The 26,361-nt window shown below is 37.3% G+C and overlaps 1 protein-coding gene across 2 annotated transcripts in view; it reads right to left on the minus strand.

Moving 5' to 3' along the window:
* Positions 1-1,873: 1,873 nt before the first annotated feature.
* LOC124795094 (pyruvate dehydrogenase phosphatase regulatory subunit, mitochondrial) overlaps positions 1,874-26,361 on the minus strand; it is an 81,785-nt gene continuing 57,297 nt past the window's right edge. For both annotated transcript variants that reach the window (XM_047258926.1, XM_047258927.1), the window contains exons 11-16: positions 18,416-18,564; positions 17,100-17,307; positions 15,637-15,726; positions 15,111-15,290; positions 14,674-14,874; positions 1,874-2,214 (exon numbers count right to left, since the gene is read on the minus strand). In XM_047258926.1, coding sequence (XP_047114882.1) covers positions 2,002-2,214; positions 14,674-14,874; positions 15,111-15,290; positions 15,637-15,726; positions 17,100-17,307; positions 18,416-18,564 — 1,041 coding nt within the window. In that variant the 3' untranslated portion in view covers positions 1,874-2,001. The remainder of the gene's footprint in view (positions 2,215-14,673; positions 14,875-15,110; positions 15,291-15,636; positions 15,727-17,099; positions 17,308-18,415; positions 18,565-26,361) is intronic.

Below are 26,361 nucleotides of genomic sequence, written 5' to 3' on the forward strand. Positions count from 1 at the left end.
TACCTGCATCTCATTGGAGCAAGTATGACACTCCAACTGAAATGGTGCAAAAGCTTGACCTCTGGAAACCATGAACCACAATAGCAAGAACAATTGCTCCGTTTTTATAGTCAGAGTCACCAATCTTATGGCTCCATTTCACTTCGCAAAATTGTGATTCCAGTAAGGAGATAAGCTCACCGGTCAAAATATTGGTCACCCCCTTAAAAGAGCACAATGGACAATTTGAAGCACTTCAGAAGGTGTAGAACCCTCCATCAATGATGTCATTCATGGAAGTGAAGTAGTATGTAAATGCCAGTTGGTTGTAAGAAATCAGCACAGCAAGGTGAGTCGACGTGGAGTTGAGACAGAATGACAGAAAGAAGTTATCATGTCGGGGGGGGGGGGGGGGGGGTGTCCACTGATCAGGTAGTTTAATATGTCCAAAATGAATGGTATACAACTTAGTGCCATGTAACGTAGCGTAACAACAATGGTCATAAAAGAACCTGATCAACAGGGACCAAAGACAGGTGTTAAGCCCTATCAATGACAGTTGGATTCAAACCAAAGGAAATTGCTAGTTCCAGTGAATTGAGGTCCATATCAACCCGTTTCTGTGTGAACACTGTGAAGAAAACTGCATGAATTTGGAGTTGAGTACCTTGCAAAAGGTCATTGTTTGCAATGGCACACAAATCTGCAGTGGGCCAAACAATACAGAAACTGGACAGTACTTAACTGCAGGCAAATAATGTGGTCTGATAAGTCATGATTTTGCTCCTTTTTCAAGTTACGCAAGGCACTGAGTACACCCATGGTCCAATAAGGTGTTTAACTCACACTGTGTGGCGGATGTAGTTCAGGCTGAAGGTGACTCTCTGGTGTTTTGGGGGTCCTTTTGGTACCATGACTTGGACCCACTCCCTCAAGTTGCCTTGGACATGAAACATGATGTTTACATCAACGTTCTTGGGTGCATCCATATGTGTTAGTTATGTAGGGGGTTGCTGTATATTCTTACCATCACCAGGACCCACTTTATTAATAGACTTCCTTGGGATAGTTTCTGTTTATATTCAAGAGTCTGCCAGTTCAGTTCCTTCAGTATCTTTGTGAGACACCCCCATGGATCAAACAAACCTGTGACCATTCATACTGACCTACTCTGTATATGTTCAATATCCACCATTATTCCTATTTGGTATGGGTCCCACACACTTGAGCAATATTCTAGAAAAGGTCACATGAGTTATTTATAACCAATTACCTTTGTAAACTGATTGCACTTCCTCAGTATTCTACCAATAAACTGAAGTCTTCCACCTACTTTACCCACAACAGAGCCTATGTGATCATTCCATTTCATATCCTTGCAAAGTGTTACACCCAGGTGTTTGTATGAGTTGGCCAATTTCAACAGTGACTCGTTGATATTATAGTCATACGATACTATGTTTTATTGTTTTTTTAAGAGTGCAGTTTTGATGGTGAGTTAAAACATTTCTATCTTCCAACATGACAACAGCCACATTGACAGGGCTGCATGCATGTGTTCCTAATTTGACTAACATTCAAGCACTGTACGGCACCTTGACTGGCCTGCTAAATCACGTAATAATAAGCCCATACAAAATGTCTGGGATTATTTGGAACAGTGGGTGGCATGCAGCAATCATCCCCACAATTTGGTAGCTCTGCAGGCTGGACATGGCACATAAATGAACTTGTGGGCTTCCTTCCTTGCTAAACTGAAGCCATTAACAATGCCAGACATTGGCGTTACATGGTATAAATGTGTGGTCTTCTGCGGGTGACTAACTTTTTTTTCTGGTGTGCTTAATTTAAGGTGACAAGGAATATGTACAGGCATTTACCAAACAATGATCAATAAAGAAAATATTCTGATTTATCCAGTACCACACACAATGAACTGAAAATGTTCTATCATAGCAACAATAAATATAACATCTCAGGTACATTTATACACACATTTTACCAGTGCCAGCAAATGAGAATCTACCCAGTTACAGCAATGTCACGTGTTGCTCTGTAGGCACTCCTCTCCTTGTCTGGATACTGTGTCGGCAGATTAGGTGAATGTAGATTCACTTTTGCAGAGTAGCGGATGCCAGCAATATCTACTTCATATTGGCCCGACATAACATAATCCGGCGTAACAGGTTGTGCTTGGCCATCATCATCAAAATTCTGTACAAAGCCCAAGCATACCTGCAAAAAGTGCATTACCTGTATCATATTTTGTACTACGCATTCATCGTATTAACATATTTTACAGACTATAAGATGTACTTTTGTTTAGGAAAATGGCCTCCAAAATTCAGGTTCGTCTTATACTTGAAATTAATATAAAAATGTCCAGTGTTTGATTTAAAATTTCTGCCAAACCTAACAATGGCCATATATTCAGTGCCACAGGAAACATATCTGGCAATATTGGATTCAACGGGCAGCACCTGTTAACCAACACTATGGACATGTGTTGTGGGGATTTACAAGCTTGCTAACACTTGCCTCCCTCCTGTCTCACCATCACAATCCCAGAACATCTAGCTTATGATGTGTGTTATTCCAGTCTGTGGTTTGTGTTATCAGTAATAGTACAATATTTTTGTTAGTAGCTACTTTCGTAACGGAAAAAATAAAAAGTATTCATACAATGCATGTTATAAATTGAAATGCAGAAGAACAAGGAAACAGAGCAGCGTAGTGACATTTTGGCACTCTGCCAACAGAAAATACCATTTGCAATTGGCAGGCTAGTAAAAAAGGACTGAAAAAAATTATGAAAAATAAATGTGCAAATAGAGGACTGAATGCAAAATGGCCAAAAATAGAAGAAATGGATTCAAGGGCACTGACAAAATGACAATGGAATTAATACAAAAATGATTCAAATATACACTTGTAAGTTAGCATTACAGTGCAGCTTAACAAACTTTAAGGGCGGAGTTGGTTGTTGCTACAGATTTATGAAGCGTCATCGACTTAGCATACACCAAAACCAAAACATCTCAGAAAATACCACAAGAGTATGAAGAGAAAATATTACCATTCCATCACTTTATTATTTAACATTGAAAGAAAAGCAGTTTAGAACTAAGCCCAATAGCAAATATGGATAAAACTTCTCTGACATTTGATGTGCCAAGTAAAAGAACTGCTGTCAAGAAAGTGCTAAAACTGCAAGTGGACATGAAAAAATGCACTACACTGTTGGTCTTTCATGTTGTGCTGACAGTACTTAACCTCCAGTGATCATTTCCAAGTGCAAAACAGTGCAAAAACCTGAAATACCAGCAGATGCTGTTGTTCATATACATGATAATGGTTGGATGGACAAGGCTGGTATGAAGTTATAGATTAACTGAGTGTGGGAGAGAAGGAAAGGTGCTTTACTGAAAATGAGTTCTCTTCTTTTGCTAGATCAGTTTAGAGGCCATTTGAAATATTCTGTGAAACGAAATTGAGACAGAGAAATACAGAGCTTGCTGTTACTCTGGGAGGACTTACTTCACAACTGCAACCTCTTGATGCCTTGATAAATAAATCATTTAAAGTGTATATGAGAGAGGAATGGAAGAAATGGATGATGGGTGAAGCCCAATATGAATTCACAGTGAAGGGAGCTTTAAAACTACCTACAATCAAACAGGTGTATCAGTAGATAAAATAGTGATGGTGTAGAGTGAGAAAAAGATATTATTGTTAAATCTTTCAAGAAATTGATGCTCTCAATGGCAGTGAAGACAATCTTACATATCAAGAGGACAATGATGGTTACGAAGAAGAGGAAGAAGAAGAAGAAGAAGAAGAAGAAGAAGAAAGTTCAGATGATGATTTTCAGGGATTTTAAAGGTCAGTTCGGTTTCATAAACTAAGAATTTTTTTCTAGTCTAGCTTTGCAAACTAATGATAAAAATGTTAAAAATATTATTTTATTTAAAAATTGCTTAAAAATGAAGGTGAACATATAGTCTGTAGTATCTTATAGTCTGTAAAATATGGTATGACCTTGATATAGATCAATCATAACATCAGATAATCTTAAATGAGATTACTCATGAAAGATATATGAATAAATTACAGCAAATGTGGCTGCTTTTATACAATACATGGATAAAATTCTACAGATATCTTGGTAACTGTGCTCTGTGTGATGTCAGGCTACACATTTCGAGGTAAATGTGTGCAAGAATAATGTGTCACTATTGCATATATGGTTACAGTCAGAGCTAGTCACCGAAGGGAAATCACTAAATTCAAACACTGGATAATATTACTGTAGCAAAGCACAATTTCAGACATTCTGTCAGTGATTTCACTGGTGTGACGTGTCCAGGTCTACTGTTAACGATTTGTTTTGAACTAGAAAAAGTAAGAAAGAACAAAACCTATTAGTGAACTGTAAACTCAACTGTAAAAACTTGCTATCAGACATCTTTGTCATTTATTGAAAATGCCTGGGTGCTGCGCACTGGACTAACAATTTCTCCCATCAAAACTTGTTAAAAAACGTCAGGAACATGCAGTTCAAGTAAAGAGCTCAACAGCTGAATGCTCTCCCGAGACGCAATAAGATTACAATTTCTCCAAAACTGTCATTTGTGTGTGAAACAGGGGTAAAATATATATTAAGGACTGATGAGCCACACAAGAAAATACGTGTGTTTATGGACCAGTGGAACATCTAGCAAATAGTATTTATCTTAATGTGTTGTGGCAACAATTATGTCCTCATATTACAGATTCACCAACAATAATGGAATAAAAAAGTCACCTATGTGTAAACCAAAAAATACCCTGAATTATTACTGATAAAGAGTTAATAAATTTTTAACACAAAGGATGTGTCAGTGTCAGTGCCGATTGTTCACTAGGATGAGGGTAATAATCACATGTTGAGTGAAGCGTCATGTTTGTAAAGTTACTGACGAGTGTGCAGTTAAAAAAGGTAGTGGGTGAATCCAGGTCCAGCCACTTGTTTCTCTTGTATTACACCAGAACAGTCACAGATCTTAATGACTTCATTCAACTAGCCATATGCCATAGCCAGTGTCACTGTCACACTCTCCAAGGGAGATGAATCCAAGACACTGGCATGTAAGTGTTTCAGCCTGTACTTCTGTGCTGGGATCCATGTGCTAGTGTGCATTAGTGACGTTGGTTACGAAGGTGAGGTGCTGACAAAGTGCAAGGCTTCTTCATTTTAATGCTGTGTTGTAAATTAACAAAACTATTGGTGCAGGCATTTTTAAGGATATCAACATCTACATACATATATACATACAACACAAGCCAGTGTATGGTGCATAACGGAGGGCACCAAAGTACCACCCCTAGTCACATCTTTTCCTGTTCCACTCACAAATAGAGAGAGGAAAAATGATTCCATACAAGGCCTTATCTAATTTCATGATCCTCACATTAAATGTATGCTGATAGCAGCCGAATCGTCCCATAGTGCTGGTTCTCTAAATTTTCCCAATAATGTTTCATGAAAAGAACATCACCTTTCTTCCAGGAATTCCAATTTGAGTTCACAAAGAATCTCCATAATATTCACATCTTGATTGAACCAACCAGTAACATATCTAGCAGCCCACCTCTCTGCTGCTTCAGCGCCTTCCTTTAATATGACCTGGTGGGTATCCCAAACACCCAAGCAGTACTCAAGAGTGGGTTGCACCAGCATTCTACACATGGTCTATCTTACAGATAAACACCACCTTCCCGGAATTCGCACAATAAACCAAAGTTGACCATGCTATTTCACATTGCTATGCGTAGTTACTCCTATCGGCATGACAGTGTCCACCAAGCACACTGCTAATGCTGATTTCAGCATTGTCCTTCCTGCTCATCTGCATTAACTTACATCATCACACCATCCAGAAATTTTGACTAACTCAGCTTGTATCCTCTTACAGTCACTCAACAACCCATACACCACAGTGTCATCAGCAAACAGCCACAGATTGCTACTCACCTGTTTGTCGTGTCATTTATGCATATAGAGAATAAAAACAATCCTTTCAATCTTGCCTGTGGCACTCCCCACAATATCCTTGTCTCTGTTGCACACTCGTCATTGAGGACAATGTATTGGGTTCTATTACTTAAGAAGTCTTCAGACACTCATATATCTCAGAAACTAATCCATGCTTCAGTCATATCATCATCAACAGTCTACAGTAGGGCATTGTGTCAAATGCTTTCTGGAAATCTAGAAATACGGAATCTGCCTCTCGCCCTTCATCCATGGTTCACAGGATATCAGTGAGAAAAGGGCAAGCTGAGTTTTGCACAAGCAACACTCACTTAAATGCCTGTTGACTTATAGGTGGAGGCTTTTCTGTCTCTTCTTCTTCTTGGTGCCATACACTTGTAACGCGTCAGCTGCTCACAGGTGGCGTTTCCTTGCTTCTTGAACCAGCTCTTCAAAGTTGTTGATTGTTGATGCCAGTCCATGTCTTGATATTCCGTGACTGTGACCGCTTCCTTCTACGTGGTGGGTGTTTTCCTTCTATTCTGCCTTCTAGAATTAATTGCAGAAGTTCATATTTCTTTCCTCTCATAATGTGCCCCAGGTAAGTTGTGTTTCTTCTTTTAATTGTCCCCATTAGTTCTCTATCCACTCCGACTCTACGCAGTGCTTCAGCATTGCTCACTTTCTCAAGTCATGGTATTTTTAGTAATCAGCGCAAGAACCACATTTCTGTTGCTTCTAATCTCTTTACAGAAGCTGCTTTAATTGACCAAGTTTCAACTCCATAGAGTGGGACAAGGATAATATAACATTGTACCACCCATATTCTCAGATGGAGCAGCATGTCTGTGAATTTCAACACATTTCATAGCTTTCGGAACATTTCTTTGGCAATGTCACAGTGAATCTTAATTACCACATCACAATCAAGTTTCGAGTTTATCACAGATCCTAGATACTTAAATTTGGTTACTTTCTTGATTTTACTACCATTAATGAATAGGGACTCATCTCAAGGAAATTTATTTCACTCAGACTCAGAATGTGTTCAAGAATACTGCAGCAAACCGATGTTAAAGATACTGGTCTGTAATTATGTGGATCTGTTCTTTTACCCTTCTTAACTAATAGAGTCACCTAGGCTTTATCCACTCACTTGGGACTTTGGGCTATAGTGGGATGATGGACTTCCATTTTCATGCATCAGCCAGTTCAGATTTTTTGCATTTCTGTGATGTTCTTCCATGAGTCAAACAAACCTGTGACCATTTGTATTGCCCTTCTTTGTAAACAATCAATATCCCCCGTTAGTCAGGTTGGGTTCCACACTCATGAGTTCTACGATGGGTCACATGAGTATTTTGTAAGCAGTCTACTTTGTAAACAAACTGCATTTTTTCAGTATCCTATCAAGGAAATAATTTTACTATCTGTTTTACCTTTGATGGGACCTATGTGATAATTCCAGTTCTTACCCACACAAACTATCACACCTACAGGGGTGGACAAAAACCAAGGAAACACTAAAATCGCACCTCATACGGTGCAGGAAAACCATGGACATTCAAAACAGCTTCCAATCATCTCAGTATGGATAAATAAGGTCCTGTATGGTTTTCAAGTTAATCTTATACCATTCTCCCTCCAAAACAGTGGCAAATTCACATAAAAATAATGGAGATCGATAGCAGTCACAAATTCTTCTCTCCAAAATAGACCACAGATGCTCAATAATATTGAGATCTGGAGACTCTGATGCTCAGGGGAGATGCAATAATCAATCCTCGTGCTCACAAAACCAGTCCTGGTTGATGCAAGGTATGTGAATAAGGGCCTTCTCATCTCGGAACACCGCATCACCATTGGAGAACAAACATTGAATCATGGGATGTAGCTGATCAGCCAAAATGGTTACATTATCCTTTGTAACAAAGTGCCCTTGAAAGTAACCATAGGGCCCATGGAATATGTAATATCTACGACTATATTTTATTCAGAACGACAGCATTGTACATGGAATTTGAGCAAACATTCTCATGATCTTAATAAAAAAGGACTTCATCAATACTAAAACAATATTAAATAATTATTTAATTTTCTGTGAAACCTATATCTCAAGACAATACTCATAAGATAATGGAAATCTTCATCTTTTGTTATCTATGATTCTTCTAGAATAATTCTTGTTCGAACTGTTGTAATGATCAGATGTGATTGAGGTCTTGTAGCACTGAGATCAGTAAAAGACTGTATTATGTTGTTAAGTAATGTTTGAAAAGTACAGTTTCTGTGTCATTGAGATCAATGTGTGTGTTTGAATTTTTATTTTAATATGATAGTCGTCCTATATAAATGTTAAGTTTTCTGTTCAGCTACAATGGAGCGCATCCATTAGAGCGGACATCACGTATCTTTGTGGGTGGTGGGGGAATTCTGCGCAGTGGAGTGGTGGGAGCCAGCTGCCAGCAGCGGCAGTGTAGCTACACTATACGTTACCGCTCCATTCGACTGTCAGCTACTGGCCACCACACATTGAAGTACGCGTGCATTCAGGAAAGGTGACAAACGCAATAATATCTATACGTCTTTGTGAAAAAGGCATTGTCATCGAATCGTTTGCCTTTAAAATATGGAGTTGTATAAAATGTGTAAAAATAAGAAAGCTACAAACATTGGTAACAATAATAGACAGACTTGCATTGTTTATTGTGTCTGTCAATCAACACAAGAATACCATGTTGACTAATTTGAAAAAACTGCTGTGCATGTATTTATCTTCCCTATTCTAACTCAGAAAATACAATCTTCTTGTGCTGTTTGAAAAATAAAATTTGAAAAGTAGAAGAAACCTCGTGAAAAAATGTATACCTACTGATACTCAAACGATTTTTATAATACACATAAAATGTTTTGCAATACGTGTGAGTACTGGGAAAAATCACAGCACGTAAAGCAGTATTTCTGTCTCCCTTTTGAGCCCAGAGAATATGTTCACCCTGTGATGGCTTGGCATCTGTAGTCAAATTATTTATTTGGATTGCAGGGGAAATAGTCAAACATGTGAAATTTTTACATGCCAGTTTTTTTACGTGACCTAAGCAAATGCCTGAGCAGTCTACATGTAGAGCATCTTTTCGGTACATAGCTGAAAGAATCATATTTCAGAAAATATAAAAAGAGTCTGTCGTACATTAAAAATCGTTATTAAAAAAAATCAAAGGCATTTTCTGTTTCTAGACACCTCACTTACAACAAATAACTTACAGTTGTTGATATTGTGTCTATTGTACATAGTTATTGTCATACATAATATAAAACAAGTTTCCACATGCTGTTTGTTGGGACTAATTTTCGGGAAAGCAAGAACAATTACTTTTCCTAAAATGAAGTCAGCAGTTCGACTAGCATAAATACAATCAAAATTTTACAAATTTTGATAGATAATTCAATAAGAAAATCGACTAGTTTAATCACTGAAGACAAGCTTTAAACAAAGCCCACATCGAAATTGCATAAGAAGCTAATATCTTTTTATAATTACTTTACCGGCCAGGCAAACCTAGACTCAAGTTACATAACGTAAGCTTATGACATATGTTTAAATGCTTACCACAGCATTGCAATACTGTCACAGATAACCCAAAAAATCTGTCTTCATCTTCGCTATCTGATAAAGATGAATCTGAATTGTGAAGATTAATTATGAAAAGCTCCATCACAGAGTCTCTGTCGATTTCCTTTTTAAAATCTTCTTCCTGGAGTGTTTCCGAATGTCTGACGCAGTTTGCCCATGCATATATGTTTACGTTGTCCACTGCTTCATGTATGAGCCTTGCCACGTCAGCAGTTCAGAAGGTGCTGTTTCTTTCTGAGATGTGGGCTTTAACTTGTGTCCGTACCAGCTCAATAGGATTGTAGTGGCAGTGATATGGTGGTAACCTGATTACTCGCTGATGATGCTGTCTTGCCAGTTCATCTATCTCGTAAGTGCAGTATTTAGTCTTATATGCGTTTACGAGCATGAGTAACTCTGCCCTGGTCTGTGACACTGTGTGAGGAATTCCATTAGACAGTAACCATGAAATTATTTCATCCTTCCTGGTATTTGAAGTAGGAGCCTTATTCACCTGTACAGAGTGCACATTTGCGTTGTCCATGACAATACCAGAATTCTCTGCCATGTATGGAAGTAGCTGTTGCACAAACCACCGCTTGAAGACAGCATAGGTCATTTCAGAGTCATAGTCATCTGATTCCTTCATCTTCGATGCTTTAAATATTAATTTACTCTCTGGTATGAAGCCTGTCTCTGCAGAACCGGCGTGAAGCACAATAAGGTGTCTCCCTTTTCCCACAGGAACCTTCAGGCCACCAACATCGTCACTTGTTTTCCAGCACATTGGTCTTGAATGGTTCTGGTGAACATACGTTTCATTGAGATAATATAAATGCATGATTTTCTGGGTTGTTTTATCTCGTGCATTTCTCTCAAGAACGCAGTTCTTGCTACTACAGTGTCACTTCTCTCTAAGAGCAGTTTTCTTCCGTCATTATTCTTTCTGTATTTAAAGCCCATCTCCCTTAATATTCTGAGCATGATAGTATTTCTGCCTTTGAAACATTTGGCCTGTTTCATGTAGGAATATAATTTATCTGCTGTAGGATATTCACCTTGGCTATACATGTTGAATAGTTTGTGCGCTGTAACACATTCTTGCTGAAATCGTCAAGCTCACTTACGAATTTATTTCGATTTCAGCAACTTACCAGGTGATTTAAAAATAGGTGATTCGTTCTCTTCAGTAGATGTTTTGGCTTCACTGGCAATCTGTTCTACAGTTCTCAAACCAATACAACACACCTCAGCTGTTCGTTCTTGGGGGCAACGCTTTTTTGTCAGCTGTGGCTGCCGCTTCCAGCTCCCATCTATAGACCTCATACACACGAAATATTATTTCTCCAGCCTGCCTGTGTAATACTGGGTGAGATTTGCTGTCACCATTCATATTACTACAATGCCCTGCAGTAACTTCTGAAAAACCACCGCACACAATGCTAAAACCAGCTGTAAACTTGCTCCGCACACAGAACAACATTAAGTCAGGTGCTCACTATGGCTGACTGACTCCTATTGGTCGGCAGATCACATGACTTCCATGCTACTGCGCATCCAGTCCTCACCCGCCAAGTTACATGACGCCCACTCTAGCACTATTGATCTACAGCACGGATTATTGGTAAAATGCTGAATAATGAGTGATTAACATGGAGAAATACTTTTAAATGTTAATGCATGTAGTTACGGTATAGAAAAGATTTAATATATGTTATTTGTTGAGAGTCAAACAATGCCTGAACCAGATTCGATAAATGATTGTCTTATATTAGCCACCATCTTAGTGAAATATTGCACCGGCAGTTTTAAATCAAACTACTAAGGACACATGAATCTTGATGGCCAATTTTCGCAATAATAATTGTGTATTGGTGGCCCAGAACCGTCTCAGAAATCATAAATTCAACTTAGATTATGAATAATCTTTAAATATGGTCCAAACACCATTTTATGTGACAAAATTGTTCTCTAATAATGTATAAACCCTGATTATTTTGTAAGAACTTTTAGGAAGTATTTTTTGACAGGAGGGAATGCATTAGCGATGTGCGCATGTGGTATTCTGTGTAAAAATAGTTCATTTTGTTTAAGGAAAAGTGTTTCCATCTTGAATAATAGTTCGCTAAATTGTGTGAGATCACACTTGTGAAAAAATTTTGTGCCATTTACACTGCATGACAGACAACATTGGTACACGTTCCTAGGTGGAGATTTCTTTAACAGGATAACTATCTTTAGCCAGGAGAGGCAGTGATCAAATGACACCTCATGTTACACTAATAATAAGTAATTGGTTTTGTTGTAGTCTTGCCCACGATTTGTAAAATACTGCAGTCCTAACTGCACACCACAAATACTACAATATGGCTGCCCAAATCATCACTAAACACCCACTATATTTCACTCCTGGGCTGCCAGCTCCAGAAGTTGGAAAAAGTCTGAAACAAGACTCGTTCGAATGAAAGACTTTCTTCCATTGCTCCATAGTCCAGCTTTTAGGCTTCAACACCATGTTTTCCTGACACAGTAATTTGCATTACCAACGTGTGATTTTGGAATTCTAACTAGCCCTGCGATTCCCACCTTATGCAGCTTGTTTCATGTTGTTTTGATGCTGACACAGTTCACGAGTGCGACATTCAATTCTATAATTACTTTTGCAGCCTTTGCCCTCTTCTGTTTCTTTACAATCTTTTTCAATGATCATCTGTAATGATCCCGAAACACACACACCCACATTCGTCCATGTTATGACTTATGGATTATGTCCCCCCCTTTCTTTGTATGTGATAGAAATCCTTGATATGGTACCTGTTGAAACGTGAAACACTTCAGCTCCCTCAGTTATGAAAACACCCACCATACGAACACCAACAATTTGCCCATGCTCAAATTCACTTAGCTCTGACACAGAGGACACACATCTACACAGAACTCTTTTCTGACCATGATTGACACATGCAACATGTTGAGAACATTACACAAGTGCCGTTCATGGTCAAATGCAGCCTGCAGACTTGGCTAGCATCTGCATTTATGTTCAAGCATGTGTTTCTCATATGTTCCCCTATTTTTGTCCACCTCTGTATGTATTTGAATGAACTGACCAATTCCAGCTGCAACACACTGATATTGTATTTGTAGGAAACTATGGTTTTGCATTTTGTGAAGTGCATAGTTATACATTTCTCTATATTTTTTGGTTAATATTTAACTAAAGCTAACTGTATCATCTGCAAAAAGTATTAAGTCGCTATTAATTTCATATAGAACATTAGAGGAGCATCCCAACACAGTTCCCAGGAGCATTCCTGAAGTTCCTACATCTGTCAATGACTATCCATCCAAGTTAACATGCCATCCAAGTTAACATGCTGCATCCTCCCTATCAAGAAATCCTCAATACAGTCACAAATTTTGCTTGATACTCCCTATGATGGTACTTTCATTAATAAGTGTTGGTGTGGTACAAAGACAAATTTTTTAGAGGTCAAGAAGCGCTGTGTGTATTTGCTTGATTCATGGATATAAAAAAAGTGCAATTTGGGTTTTGCAATATGTTGTTTACAGACTCCATGCTGGTTGGCAGAGAGGAGGTCAGTTTCTCCGAGACACCTCATTACGTTTGAACTCAAGATTATTTTCTAAGATTCTACAACAGAGGGATGTCAACGATACTGAATGGTAGTTTTGTGGCTCACTTCCTAATATCTGTATTACTCAGATTTGCAGTGGTGCAAGAATTAAACTGAGTTGATACTGTTGGATCTTTCTTTTTAAAAGAATGTTTGAAAAGTTCAATATTTGCATTTAATTATTTAAATGACAACATACTGCACCACTTATGTTTTTTCACACTTAGTATGATGCGTTTCAGGAGTCTACTCCCATTTTTAAGAGCTTTGGGTGTTTACATTATTACTGCATGTGATGACTGTGTTTGTGTTGGTAAGTTTCTATTGCCCTATAGTTTTGTTGTGGTTGTAGAGTACTGTGTCTCTGTCATTACTCATAAATTTGCACACACAAGTACACAAAGCAAACTGTGTGAGAGATGGTTTGCAAATGTGTGACTTTCTGCTTAATAGGAGGCACAATACTTTAAAATAATAGAAAGACAACTACAGGGCAAAAGAGGCATAACAACACATTTCCTACTCTGAATTTTGGTTCCTGTGTATCCATGAATGTCTGGACATTAACTTTGGTTCCACTGTCAGTCTTACCACATGGAAAGAATTTCTTCACATTTTGTAGAAGTCTTTGCAGCTATACTCTGCTACAGAAGTTGTCAGAGGCTTGATTAACTGGTCTTTTAAACTTGAGGCGAAGTTTATCTACATGGTCCTGCACAAAGCTAAATTATTCACATTCCTATCTCTGTCTAGTTTACAGGCCATGTAAACCTTTGTTCATTTTAGTTACCCTCTAAAGTTTGGTAAGGGGTCAGGTGTATTTGTTGTCATTAGATCTAATATTATATTTCCATCATTAGTGCACTTCTGAACTACCTGTCCTAAGTAGTTTTCAGATAAAGCATTTAGTACTATATTGCAGGATATCTTGTTGTTTATCTGTAACTATCGAAATATGTATTTAAATATCCTACTCTATTAAGTTAAGTGGTTAACGGATAAATACATGACAAATTATACTCTGTTAGTTCCTGTATTTCATCAACATTCACTTAAAGTGCCTGATGAGTAAAGCTGACCCAAAGAATGAGCATCTGGTAAGTCTCAGGGCCATCTGAATATTCTAAAATGCTCTGGACATTTTTCTTTAAGCACTGGAGATCATTTTTGGAAGCATTGATCCTCTGTTAGCCACTAGCACTACAAAAGTGGACTTTGGTACCTTCTCTCTTTCACATGCCTTATCCTCCTGGTGTTTGACTGTGCAAAAGTTTTATATTTGTGTGCAAGGTACAAAACATCAGTATAAGCTGGTCATGTAAATTTCAGTATAAAACAATATATGAGCTGAGAAAATTACTTTGATTTTGCACAGAATACAGGTGCATTCAGAAATCACTTTCTGGATGATCGCTGTGTATCATACTGACCTGTTTCTTGAAGGTAAAGCCATAACCTGTAGTTGTAGTTGCACCGACATAGCGACCATTTCTAAGAATTGGCTCCCCTCCCCAAGGCCAGTAATCAACTTCATGGTCATGGTCTTGCAGGAGCAACTGCACATACATTCGCTTTACTCCTTCTTCTCTTTGTTTTAAAAGAGCATCTCGGCCTATGAAATCCAGGTCTTTCTGTTAATTAGAAAAAATTGATTATAAGCTTTAAATTATAACTCCAGTACAATCACCTGACTAACATTTCTAACTTGAATCAAAACAAAATTGGTGTCAGTACCATACTCAAGGCTTGATACTTTTCACGGTGTAGCCTAACTTTTGAAGTAGATTTGAGTGTGCTTTTTGCATACATGCAACTGGATATGAAAAAGAAATGCAGATTCAGAAGACAAGCAAAATAAAAAACTCACGTTAAACTTAACACGCCAAGAGCGACCACATTCTAGTGGAGTTGTAGTTGTGTCCAGATCTTGCCCCCAAAATGCATAAAATCTTTCTACTCGGATAGCTCTCATTGCATAATATCCAGCATGTTTTATTCCAAATTCTTTACCAACTTCCATCAGTCTTGTATAAACATGAAGAGCATACTGTTGAAAAATAATACAAACAGTACAGTGTTAATAAAAAGAAAAGAAACTTAAAATAAAAACAAAAATTAGACAGTGGTCACAATTGTTTACATATTTACTGGTTTAATATCATTTGCTTGAGATACTCATGAGTCTTGGTGTTATTGAAGGCAGTATTTAGTAAATGTTAAAAGCTAAAAGAAGAATAGCATGAACAATTATAATAATCCTCCCAAAGAGAATTTATTTGTTTAATATGTTTTTTCTACTAATCAACACATGGTGAGGAATGAGTTATATCATATTTATCCAGACCACTTTAGACAACCTTCTCTATGAGTCATGAATAACTAATATACATTACCTCATTTGGTATGTAAAGCACATAACCAAGTTCTCCAGTATGTGTCAAGTTCATTGCTCGAATACCATTTGCCAGCCCAACATCAAGTTCCTGTGGGGAAAGATGCTAATTAATGAACAATGAACAAGCATATTCTTTGAAATTGAAACAGCCATTATCAATAAAAACAATTCAGTAAAGTTTTTCATTTCCACCTATGTTGCATTATTAGGAGATAACCATAGCTCATCTACATCTACAAACACGCACTGCAAACTACTGTGGAATGCATCACAGGGATGTTTAGCACTGTAACACATATTAGGTTTTCTTCTAATATCAATCACATATGGAGCACAGAAAAATAACTGCTTAAATGCCTCTCTATGCCCAGTAATTAGACCAATATTGATGCCCTGGTCCCTTTGGTCAAAGGCTTCTGTCCAGTCACTCACTGACTAGTCTGAGATGGCACTAGAAGAAAGCAAGAACAAAGCAGAAGTTTTAAGTTTCACATTTAAGAAATCATTCGCACAGGAGGATCATACAAACACCATCATTTGACTGTTGTACTGCCTCCCACATGGAGGGCATAAAAATACGCATCCCTTGCACACAGAAGCAACTGAAAGAGTATTAAACAAATAAGTCACCAAGTTCAGAAAATAGTGGCAACTTCAAGCTTTGATTTTATGTGTGAGGCAGTGAAACTGGAAGCTTTGATTTTATGTGTGAAGCATGCTTGAAAAGCACAGTTGGTGGTGCACTGTGCACAAATGACAAGGATCTAGGTTCAAACCCATGCAACTTATACTTTCAACTCAATACAAATGGTCATTGTGGCTTACAATCTACCAAAAAGTAAAAATATTGTATCCACAGAAGAATTCATTTGAGTTAGCTGTATTTTCCTAACATACACAAAAAAAATTCTGTCTTAGTACCTGATTTACAAGTCAGCTTTAATAAATCAGTGCTCTGATAGCACACAGCATATGCATAACTTTAGCATTTATGCAGAAAAGTTTGAGTTACTGGTTGTTTTTTTATCACCAGATTTGAAAACATAAAAAATACCACTAACTTCTATTTCCAAATTAAGACTGTATAACACAAGATGACATTGAACATTCTCTATGAGAATATCACTAAATGTAAAGTTAAATTTTTTGCTTTCGTTTAACCATCTAATGATATGAGACCTGACCAGAAAATTTAAATATAGCAATGAATGTAATGTAATCAAGTTTTGCCAACATTCTTCAAAATATTACTTCTTTTTCTTTTCCTAGGAGTAAATGCATAATTCCAATTAACTGTGTTTCAATCTGTATTCTCATTTTTAGGAAGAATACGGTGATCAGTCCTCCTTTAGGCACCACACATGTGGCTAATGGAAATGGAATGCAACTTACGAAATGCCAAATAACCTTTCTTTAAAACTAAGATCTGTACTGCATAACTACAATGTAATGTGCACTTACCTTGAATGTGAAGAAGGGGAATGACTTAGGGTTTAGATCAGAATCTGTTAGTAGAGAAAGCAGTTGTTTGGTGAAAGGTCCCATTATACAGATTGCAGTGTACATTGATGTAACATCAGACATCATAACAGAACCGTCAGAGGGCAGGTGTCGTTTTATCCAAGACTTGCATCTAGTTTGTTGGATTGTCGGAGCAATCATCATGTAACTACAAATTTAAAAGTATATACATATTTTTAAATTCTTGTGACTGGAACCCAATGAAAATAAAATGCATACTTACATGGCAAAACAATTCTTTTGTTATAAGCATTGCGTCTTTAAACTTACATTCATTGTGTTAATTAACAAGTTATTTTTAATATAACCACTGTCTAATATCCCACTGCACAAATCAAAGACAACTTTGTTTCAATTTTTTCACATGTGGTCAAGATTGTAAATTTAATTTGTAGCAGTTGCAGCAGCTTCCACCATTAACACTTTCTTAGTAAGATGTGAATACACAATTCACATGTCTGTGTCGCATAAGGACATAGACAAATTTCAGGAGAAATGAGAGAAGGGGAAGGGTTATAGGACATGAAAAGAAGAGCATTACAGTCAATGACAAACATTCTATTTCAGTAAAATGACTGCTTAAACAACTACCAAAACACAAAATTAAACAGCAAAAGCAGTTCTTCCCTAATATTTTCTTTTCAGTTTTTTAAAAGCAGTTTTCCCCATGAAGCCTTATTGAATTTATATCCTGAAAATCTCTGTGGAAATAATTCTGTAGCTGTTTGTTACTCAAAGAGAAATATCACAAAGAACTTTTCTGCCACTGAGAATGAATGGAAGTCTGAGCAGATTACCATCCCCCGTTTTAATCAAAAAAATTTTATTGTCTACACAATACCTGTACATGACCCTATATATCCTAGTAAATACATTTGTTACAAAAAATGCTTTTTTTTTTTACACTGATGATGACTGACAGCCATTTGAAATTAGACTGAAATAAATTCACTGAATGTGAGTAACAACTAAGAGACTACGGTACACAGATGCAGACAATACGACATACAGAAGTCTGGATCAGTCCAGGAGGCATGCACTGATAGCCTAATGGCAAGGCTCATGATAAATGGGAAATCCTGGTCTGAGTCCTAGCCCGGCACAAATTTTCAAATGTCAGAAACAGGTATACCATCTGTACATAAATCGGCTGACACAAAGTTATTCACATTCAGTGAATTTATTTCAACCTAGCTAATTGTTTAAAAGCCTAGGGCACAGTTTTTCTTTGGTGTGGGATTTTGTGGTCCACTTACTGATTCTCGGCCAGTCTTGCTAAGCTGCAATCATTTTCATAGCCTCCACGTTGATTCTGCATCCCAGTGTGAATAATGCCACCAATAGAAATGTCCACATCATTTGAACACAAATACTGTAAAGCATCCACCACCTCTGTTCCTTTGGACTGCAATACAAAAGGAATCTTGTAAGACACACTGTAAAAAATGTGAATCTGAATTAAACATACGAACCTTTTAAAAACATAAGTACATATTTTATAAAGAAGTGTAATAATTCAACAACATAATTATTGTGCCTCTTTTAAAATAAGTGATACCAGAAGATCCCAACGGTCCTACCTAACATGGAAGAATGACTTTATTTTACAGATAAAATTACGAATTAAGGACAGGTAATTTTGAAATCAGCAGCTGTTTTGCTTGGTTTTCAAATTTCACATGAAACTGAATGAGACATTAACAAATCACAACACAGTTTTTTGTCTATACGTTTTCCTGTATACTTGGAAAACAGTCACCAAGTGTACGGCAGTGAATACTTTAGATCTTATCATATATTAATTAATGGTTCTTCTTTTCACTTACGTGCAGACTGCAGAGAGAATAATTGTTTGCAAGTTGATAAGCCCATTTTAAGTATCCTAATCTTAACAACTGGTACAAAAAAATGTGTAGAAAGCTGAATGATTTTGCTGAATTTCTCACTGAGAACATGGTATTGATATTTTGTAAGCAGACTGTTGAGTGATACTTGGCGTCTTTGTTCATGTGTCTGCCAAGTCAGGTTTTTCAGCTTTTCTATAAGTTATTATTTATTCCAATATTTTTAAATGACTGGCAACTCTGTCAGGCCAAGCTCATATGTATATCATAAATGGAAGCAGTATCTAATAAAAGTGTGTGTGTGTTTCGTAAGTAATCCCTTTGATAAAGCATTCTGTTATATCCTTCTTATACATGGAAACACTCTCCTTTCATTACCCACAAGTGTGAACACTAAATTACATATTATATAAAATCATATTTCATGGAGGATTGGAGTGAGCTGTGTTGTGGAAAGAAGTCAACAGTGTACATTTTATTGTGTAATACAATGAAATAGCTTAGCTTTATAGTATTACAGTGCTAATATTAATTGTACAATGAAAAGTTCAGGTTGGAATATAAACAGTTGTGAAAAAAATATATTGCTGCTCACCACAAAAATGACTACTCATGATAAAGATGATATGTTGAGTTGCAGACAAACACAATGAAACATGTCATATGTACCGTAAGTAGCAAACTATCCTTTGCATAATTGTTAATATACATACACACAGGGTGCTCTAAAATTCACCTTACAAACTTCCAGGGTTTGTAGAGGGGTCTGAATAGATGATATTTTGAATTGGAGCCCTGGTATGGAAATGAACCATTTCTGTGGTACAACCATTTGAAAATGTGTTGGTAATGTGACCACTTTCACAAGTAATTTATTAGATATGGCCAAGTACTTCATTTGTTTTACAATTCCATTCACTGATGACCAAAGAAACAAATAGGAAACTGCATCAGTTTTCTTAAACACTGTTGTTCTGATCCACTACAAGTAAGCTGGCAACCACCAAGCTCAGTGCATACATTGTACCTATGAATGATGGGGTACAGACACAGTACCATACCCGGTGAATCTCCAACTGTCTCACATTGACCACAAGTCATGCCACCTGATCTTCTTCTGTCTCTACAGGAGTCTTGTAAACCAAAATGTTCATTTGACCCCAAAGGAAAAATTCCAATGGAGTCATACCCTGTGGTCATGGAGGCCATGAGACTGGATCACCTTGTCCTACCAATCTGTGTCCAAATTGATGGTCCAGATGTTCCTGAACATGATGTGAAAAGTGAGTGGATGCTGTCACATTGCTCTAACACTCACAAACAAATGAATGAGGCTTGAACTAGATCAGAGAGGTAAGACAGACATCAGATGACATTAGCTGATCTGATGTTATCACCCACCGATCCCACAATGGCTACTCCATTGCATACCTAACTAGCAAACATGTTGTCAGATGGCTGTAGGATAGAAATGGTGTATTTCCAGATGTAAGTTCCAGTTCAAAGATTGTCTTCTCAGTCTGCCCAAAAGTTCTAGAACTTTGTAAAGAGAATTTTAGAGCATCATGCATAATCTAATGCATTAATTCTAGGTGATCCTGTAAAGATACTTTTCAGTGGAGTAGGAGCTGGCCTGTAGAATATTCTTTAATTAATTTTTGAACTCCCACATGACATCTAATATGCTCTGGCAGGTAGCTGAATACATGTTTACCCATGTTTTACTCCTTTCTACACTAATGTTTAATTATACTAATGTTTAATTCATGTAGTCTTTTCAGATATTTTTTTGTTCCTAGTATTATTATAATCACACTTTGTACTACTTTTTGAGGAAAGAGAAGTATTGGTAACAAAAAAGGACATTAATGTATATAACTGTATGTTAAGCAACCAGTTGCATAAAAGAAATTTAAGTTCTTTACCTGAAGAAGGGTATTAAATGCTCAAAACTGGAAAAAAAATTAAATTTATTTTCTGCAACTGGTTGCTTATTATTTCATTATATATGATTACAGATTCTTAGGATAGATAAAATACTAAAATTAATGAATGTATTGTGAAATAGTTGTCATAATACAAATTTCAGAAGAGGTCTCTGTTGCATGTACTAGAACTAATACCACATAAAAATCTCTCAAGACGCTTTTTCATTCTGAAACTTTTAGCCATGTAATAATACAATGAATGTTTCACAGCTGGTATTTACTTCTGCTAAAATTTATGGACTGAGGGATCATTTCAATGCAGAATATAATTCAGTAACATTTCATTCCTATAAATTCAAGGCCTCTGTAGCTTTCTACTGCCACTGTTTAATCACTGATGACGTCCCCCCACAGGTGGTAACAAACCTTCTGGGAGTAGTAAGTTTTTATAGAACTTAATCCCTGTAAGTTATTTTCCTCCCTCCCCCCTTCCCCCAACCAAAAAATTATATTATTCATTAGTTAATGAAAATATGTAGAATAAACTTACTTCTTCAGTTTTAAATTTGCTATAACTATAATCATGCATACTGTAAATGTACAGGGTGTCCATAATAGTTAGGCGAGCTCATCTGCCACTGCAAGGTCGCACCATATTAGATGGGAGAAATTGGTTTCGAATTGTTCTACGGTCAAAAACCGCATAAAAAGTGAAATGGTGTCAGTTTTTAATTTTTCTGGGGAAAAAACTTCATAAAAAGCAAAATGACATTGGTTTCTAATTTTTGCAAGAATGACGAAAGACATGTTCAATACAATGGCCACCGTTTTCTTCCCAAGTTGAAATAGAGAAATAGCATGTTCCACAACACACTGGAGTGTACTGGAGGGTGTCACATTTGGAGTTTATTACGCAATGTGTGCCTTCAATTCAGCTGTGTTCAAAACTGGTGCACTGAACATAACATCTTTTAGATAACCACACAGCCAGAAGCCACACAGATTAAGATCAAGTGATTTGGATTGCCAGACTGTAGGAAAATGATGGCTGATAATCTAGCATTTCTGAAATGCCTCTGCAGCAGCACTTTACTGGTTGTGCAATGTGCGAAGGAGTATCATCATCACATTTACCACTGATGGTACAGATAACAGGACGTGCAGGACTCATCTCCTCGAAAAAAAAAATGAGGCCCTACAATGAAAGATGCCATCAACCTGCACCACATGATCACCTTTACAGAATGAAGTGGTATCAGTTGAGGTGTGTTTGTATTGACATGTTTCTGGAGACAGAAATGAGCTTTATCTGTCTGCAGAATGTTCCATGGCCATTCATTGCCCACTTCCATGTGAGCAAGAAATTTTAGAGCAAATGTTTGTGTTACTGGCAGGTCAGCAGAAAGAAATTACTGAACATGGATGATTTTGTACGGATAGCAATGCAGGATGTTTCACAGGAGCCACGTCCAACATTTTCAGCCCTGACCAACATTCAGCCAATTGCTCATGCACTGCATGTACACACACCACCACAACTCCTCCGCAATGGTGTGGCCACACCTTCGACAGATGTCGGATCAACTACTTTCCTCCCTCTGTCACATTGCACTTCAAAAGAACCTGTCTTATCAAATTTTGTAATCAGTTTCTCCAGACCCTTAGCAGGTATTGCACCAATGCCTTTTTTCATGCCCTTGAGTGTCTGGAAGTTCTTACGAATGGTGCACGATCTGTCTAGGAGACAGTCATGTTGGGCATCTCAGATGCAATCTGAGAAACAGCCATGTGCAGTGCATCTGATGGTGTGCATATTCTTATAATTATTTTTTTTTTGTTCCATGACATTTCCCAATGCATCAATAATATGCTGTTCAAATTTGACATCTTTCTGAGCAGTGGTTCACTTTCTACAGTATTTTGAAACTGGAGCTTTAATTGTGGACACCCTTCAGTTGAGCTACAGTGCTTCATTACTTCTAGGGTACTGTATTCCCAATTCAGGTTGTTACTGACAGCAATCTGGAAAACTGAGTATTATCCACTCTTTGTATTTCATTATTTGAACAGACTGTGGTCATAGCTTCTGGAGTTCTATGAATACAACTGAACAAAATTTAATGATAATCCATTTGCTTAAAGTAACCTCACACATTCTTATTCCAGATATTAATTTGTGTCACATATCAGAATTTTGACTCACTGATATTTCAATTAATTGGCACTATATTTTTAGTGATATGCACAGTGTACATTCCTCGACATCAATGGTTGACTAGAAACTTCATTCTGCCTTACATTACTGGTGTGATGCTGAGCTTTGCACTATATATTGCAACAGCATCAGAAAACACTTTATTTTAAATAACTGCAGACTTTGAAAATGATCTGAAGCTACTGCAGTTATTATCTACCATGTCATTAATAAGCAAACAATAACACTAGTGCCACTAGGACTCTTCTCTAAGGCTCGTTTTATCATCTTAATTAGACAAATAGTTTATCATCACTTTTACATGTAATTCACTGAAGCTAGTTCAGTTCAGAAATAAGAAGTCAATACCTGTTCACTATTACTTTCAGTAGCCACTGGGATCTAAAGTGTACGAAAAATTCTCAAATTTGGACACCAGTAACAAACTGTTCTCAGTGCTAACAGACAAAAAATCAAGTCTCCAGTTAAGTCTACATAATCTTATTGATACTCTAACTGTTTGAAGAAACTGCAGATATTTTCTGCTACTAGCATGTATACTGTCAGTGCCACTAGCATGTATATTTCTAGATCCAGTGCTGTGACACAGTGTTCAAAAAGTTATAGTGATTTCAACAGTATTCTGCTAAAGAAAACACATCATCTTATATTCCATTTGCCAATTGAGTCACAGTGATAAGAGAAATAAATGCTATTTTATGAGGCTGTTATGTTTTGATAAAAAAGGTAAATCAGCCATCAATCTGACAATTGACTTGAACATCACAATGCTTCACTCAGCTTGGCCCTACCTTTGACCTTGGCCTGTCTTTGACCTTTGCAGTAACACTTACGCAGCCATTAAAGGGGACCTCCACTGTGCAGTGCAGCTTGCCATTTCACACACAGAAGATGCTAAAAGAGTGCTGTTTCAGAGGCATGGCTCACTCCAAAGTGAAGTGTTTCACTTTGCTACTACCCCTTTCAGCAGTAACTGTATTTGCTATTGAGCTCTTTCTTTCAGAATAATGTAAAATAAAAGGTAGCAAACGTAAAAATTAGAAATAATTGGGGTAAGATGATTACTGCTCTGGTGAGACTGTATGCTCTTAGCCAATTAGGTGCGCAAGCAGCCTCTTACCAGAAGCATTCAGATGCAGAACATGTCATGAGTTATGTTATATTGTTATAACGTGTAAAGATATGCCATGATGATTACCAGTAAGACACTCGAGCTAATTTTTAAAATACTAAAAGCAACACGAGAGAAGCGTAACATAATTACCAATTAAAACATTATATCAAAATAATAATAGCTGTTGTGCAAGACAGTTGATCACATTAATCTCTGACTTTTTGTAGCTAACTTGTTTCATTTGCATGCATCTGTGCAGGAATCTGATTTACACGGTGACTGTAAATAAAGTTCCAGTTCCAAAACAATGTAAAAAAAGAACCACTGCTCAGAATGATGTCAAATTTGAATGCAATATTATCAAAAAAGTGGAAAATGTTAAGAAAACAAATAATATGTAATAAAACTTTTACTAGTAGATAATACTATTAGCATCATAATGTCAATGGACTTGGCAGAAATGACAGATGAAACGCAATATGACAGCTATGGTGTGAGTTGCACATTAAACCAACCATACTGTGTAATGGGCATGACTGCACAAGTTTTAAATTCAACAGGTGTGACACTGTTCGTTAGGTAAGGCAATCCACCGTGACAATGTCATATAACACCGTACGGGAAAAACTGATTTTTAATTGCCCTGAGGCCAAAAATTGCATTAAAAGCAACAATGACATGGGTTTTTAATTGATGTGAGATGGGCACAAGACATATTCAGTGCGCCGTCCACCATTTTCTGCCACAAGCTGAAATCGAGAAATATCATGTTCCTCAACAGATCTGAGTGTGTCAGGGGTCATGTTCAGAATGTGTAGCACAATGTGCCCTTCAGTTCAGCTACATTTCTAGCCAGAGCACTGAACACAAGCATTTTTTTCAGATAGTCCCACAGCCAAAAGTCACAAGGATTAAGATCACGTGATCTGGATGGCCAAGATGTAGGAAATGATGGCTGATAATTCTAGCATTTCCAAACTGCGTCTGCAGCAACTGCTACAATGGCTGTTCAATGTGTGGAGGATCTCTGTCTTGCAAAAAAAATGATCCTATCCACACATCAATGCTGTTGAAGGGTTGGAATTACATTGGTGTGCAAATGGTTCTCATAGCACTTACCCGTGGCAATACAGGTAACAGGACCAGTAGACACATCCCCTTAAAAAAAATATGGATCTACGATAAGCAATGGCTTCAACCTGCACTACACAGTTATCTTTGCAGAATGAAGTGGTACCAGTTGATATGTGAGTGGATTTTCTGTTGCACATATTCTGAAATTCTGTGTATTGACTTTTCTTTAGAAATGGAAATGGGCTTCATCTGTCCACAGTGTGTTCCATGTCATTCATTGCCCACTTCCATGCAAGCAAGAAATTCTAGAGCAAACATTTGTTTTACTAACAGGTCAGCATGAAGCAGCTTCTGAAAATGGGTAATTTTGTATGGACTGAAATGCAGGATGTTTCAAAGAATTTTATGTGCCATGTTCATAGGCATGTGCAAAGTTCAGGCAATTCCCTGCATGTTTGCACATTACTGCAAAGCTGTGGCTCCATCTTCTACTGGCATGGGATCAAATGTTTACCTCCCTCTGCCACACTGTAATTCAAAAGAACCCGTCTTTTCAAATTTTGTAATCATTTTCTCCAGACCCTTGGCAGGCACTGGACCAATGTTTTTTTCATGCCCTCCAACGTCCAGAAGTTCTGCAGTGCTACTGGTGCAAGTCACCATTCTTGTAATGGTTTCCCAGCAGTGTGTGATTCTGCACTGAGACAGTCACACCGAGTATCTCGGGTGCAAACTGAGGAACAGCCATATACCCCGCATCTTTTACTTTGCATATTCTGCTGCTTTCAGCACCATCTTGTGTTAAAATTTTTGTGAATTTTTGTTTCCATAACATTTGCCCCTCCTTTGATAATATTCCATTCAAATTTGCTGCCATTATGAGCAGCGGTTCTTTTATTTACAGCATTTGGAAACAGAAACTTTAATTATAATCGCCCTATATATCTGCAGGAATTTTCCTTCTTTTCATCATTTTCACTTCCACCAGTTTCATTGTGAAAACATACACAAACTTTTGGCAGTATAA

The sequence above is a fragment of the Schistocerca piceifrons genome, chromosome 4, assembly GCF_021461385.2.
Source record: "Schistocerca piceifrons isolate TAMUIC-IGC-003096 chromosome 4, iqSchPice1.1, whole genome shotgun sequence".
In the NCBI taxonomy this organism is placed as follows: domain Eukaryota; kingdom Metazoa; phylum Arthropoda; class Insecta; order Orthoptera; family Acrididae; genus Schistocerca; species Schistocerca piceifrons.